General features: G+C 34.8%; 1 protein-coding gene across 1 annotated transcript in view; it reads right to left on the minus strand.

The window, feature by feature from the left end:
- Nucleotides 1–2275, minus strand: part of LOC107728097 (synaptotagmin-9-like) — a 28609-nt gene that overhangs the window by 8719 nt on the left and 17615 nt on the right. Inside the window, exons 4-5 of the mRNA XM_016538174.1 lie at nucleotides 1708–1828; nucleotides 1062–1233 (exon numbers count right to left, since the gene is read on the minus strand). Of these exons, the coding sequence (XP_016393660.1) occupies nucleotides 1062–1233; nucleotides 1708–1828 (293 nt within the window). The remainder of the gene's footprint in view (nucleotides 1–1061; nucleotides 1234–1707; nucleotides 1829–2275) is intronic.

A 2275-nucleotide genomic window follows, 5' to 3' on the forward strand; every position in this document is an offset into this window, starting at 1 on the left:
TCTCACCGGTCATAGTCCATAACAGCTACGAGAAGGCTGATTTGGTCAATGTTCTCTGGAGGGACATCAAACACTATGGCCTCATTGTACACTGGGTTTAATGTGTTCCTCTTGGTGGAGGTTTTTCTTTTTTTCAGTCTCCGTCCATCACACATCAGAGAAACTTTCACATAAGGATCTAGGAAATGAGTCCAAGTGGTTAGTAAAAATAAGTAATGTTATCATAGTAAGAATATTCAAATAATATATCTTAATTTACATTTAGTGCCATAACCTTTTATCTGCAGTTCCTTTTGGACACAAATCCAAAGAATGATACACATAAACTGAAAAGTTATTTTTAATTTCTGGAAATACAGTCAAAGCTACAACTCTGACCATGTTATTACTATAAAAGGGAATCAGTTATTAATAATATATCTTAATTTACATTTAACACCATAACCTTTTATCTGCAGTTCCTCTTGAACACAAATCCAAAGAATGATACACATAAACTGAAAAGTTATTTTTTAATGTCTGGAAATACAGTCAAAGCTACAACTCTGACCATGTTATATTACTATAAAAGGGAATCAGTTATTAAATGTATTTATGCATTAATGCAAATGTAACATTTTTTTCACAGTTTTTCATGTATTGCACTGTGGGGTGGTTAATTTTTTATTTTTTTTCCTCTTGGTGGAGGTTTTTCTTTTTTTCAGTCTCCGTCCATCACACATCAGAGAAACTTTCACATAAGGATCTAGGAAATGAGTCCAAGTGGATAGTAAAATATAGACTTCCATTGTAAGTGCCTTCTGTAAATGTGACCTATGTTTGAGAGATTTTTTGAAGGATGAGTCAAAATTCATTTCTGTGGTAATCAACTGCATTTTGCAGATGCTATGCACAGAGCTTAACTTGTTTTGAAACCAACACCTTGCTTAAAAATCAGAAAGGAAGCACAAAAGAAAAAGAAGAAATAGCAACAAAGCAATCATCTAACTTCAATTGATACTCTTATAGCATGTGTTTATAATGGGCAGAAAGGACACATACAACATCTGTGAGACTCTCACCGGTCATAGTCCATAACAGCTACGAGAAGGCTGATTTGGTCAATGTTCTCTGGAGGGACATCAAACACTATGGCCTCATTGTACACTGGGTTTAATGTGTTCCTCTTGGTGGAGGTTTTTCTTTTTTTCAGTCTCCGTCCATCACACATCAGAGAAACTTTCACATAAGGATCTAGGAAATGAGTCCAAGTGGATAGTAAAAATATGTAATGTTATCATAGTAAGAATATTAAAATGATATATCTTAATTTACATTTAACGCCATGACCTTTTATCTGCAGTTCCTCTTGAACACAAATCCAAAGAACGATACACATAAACTGAAAAGTTATTTTTAATGTCTGGAAATACAGTCAAGGCTGCAACTCTAACCATGTTATATTACTATAAAAGGGAATCAGTTATTAAATGCATTTATGCATGAATTCAAATGTGACATTTTTTCACAGTTTTTCATGTATTGCACTGTGGGGTGGTTAAATTTTTTTTTCCTCACAAGCTTAAAACTTTATCTATAAGCCTCTTACACATCATACCGTAAGTTGCAAACCCCCTAAAGCTATTCTGTTAAGGAGAAAAAAAAGATATATGTCATTTCAAAATGTGTAAATACAGGTATATTAATGAAATCTGAATCTGCTCATACCTGAAGCTCCAGTGATGTCCATGGCCTTCAGATTTCGTGCTTTGATCATGGTGATGGTCAGTCGTCCAGCAGTAGGTAGGTAGCATAGAGAAAACATCAAATCCCCCAGATCCACATTGTCCTGGCAACAGAAACCAGATTTATTTACTCCAATTTGCTATTCTACTTGTACAGTAAACACCTTCATTCATATTAATGACTGTTTGATTCAGTGATTTATTCATGCATTTGTTGATGTATTCATTATTTCATTGACAATCGTGCAGAACATGGTAAATATAGATTACATGGAGTTCACAGAGGAAAAAGCTGCCACCTTCTCATGAATTTGTTCATAGCACTTTGCATCATATCAGAACAACACTAACGTCAGCAGCATTAAAAAGTAACAGCCGTGTTATCACTTTCTCTCGAAATAACTCAGTCGAGAATGTGAGATGAGCTTTTCTAACACCTATTCATTTGAACTTCACAATGATGGCTTACCTCCAGTCTGCTGAAAAAGGAGGATCTAACTGATGAGTTTCATCTACACCTGACCATCAGCTACTGCAATATGACCTTCACG

This window comes from Sinocyclocheilus rhinocerous, unplaced genomic scaffold, assembly GCF_001515625.1.
Source record: "Sinocyclocheilus rhinocerous isolate Xijiao unplaced genomic scaffold, SAMN03320098_v1.1 scaffold1358, whole genome shotgun sequence".
NCBI classification, from domain to species: domain Eukaryota; kingdom Metazoa; phylum Chordata; class Actinopteri; order Cypriniformes; family Cyprinidae; genus Sinocyclocheilus; species Sinocyclocheilus rhinocerous.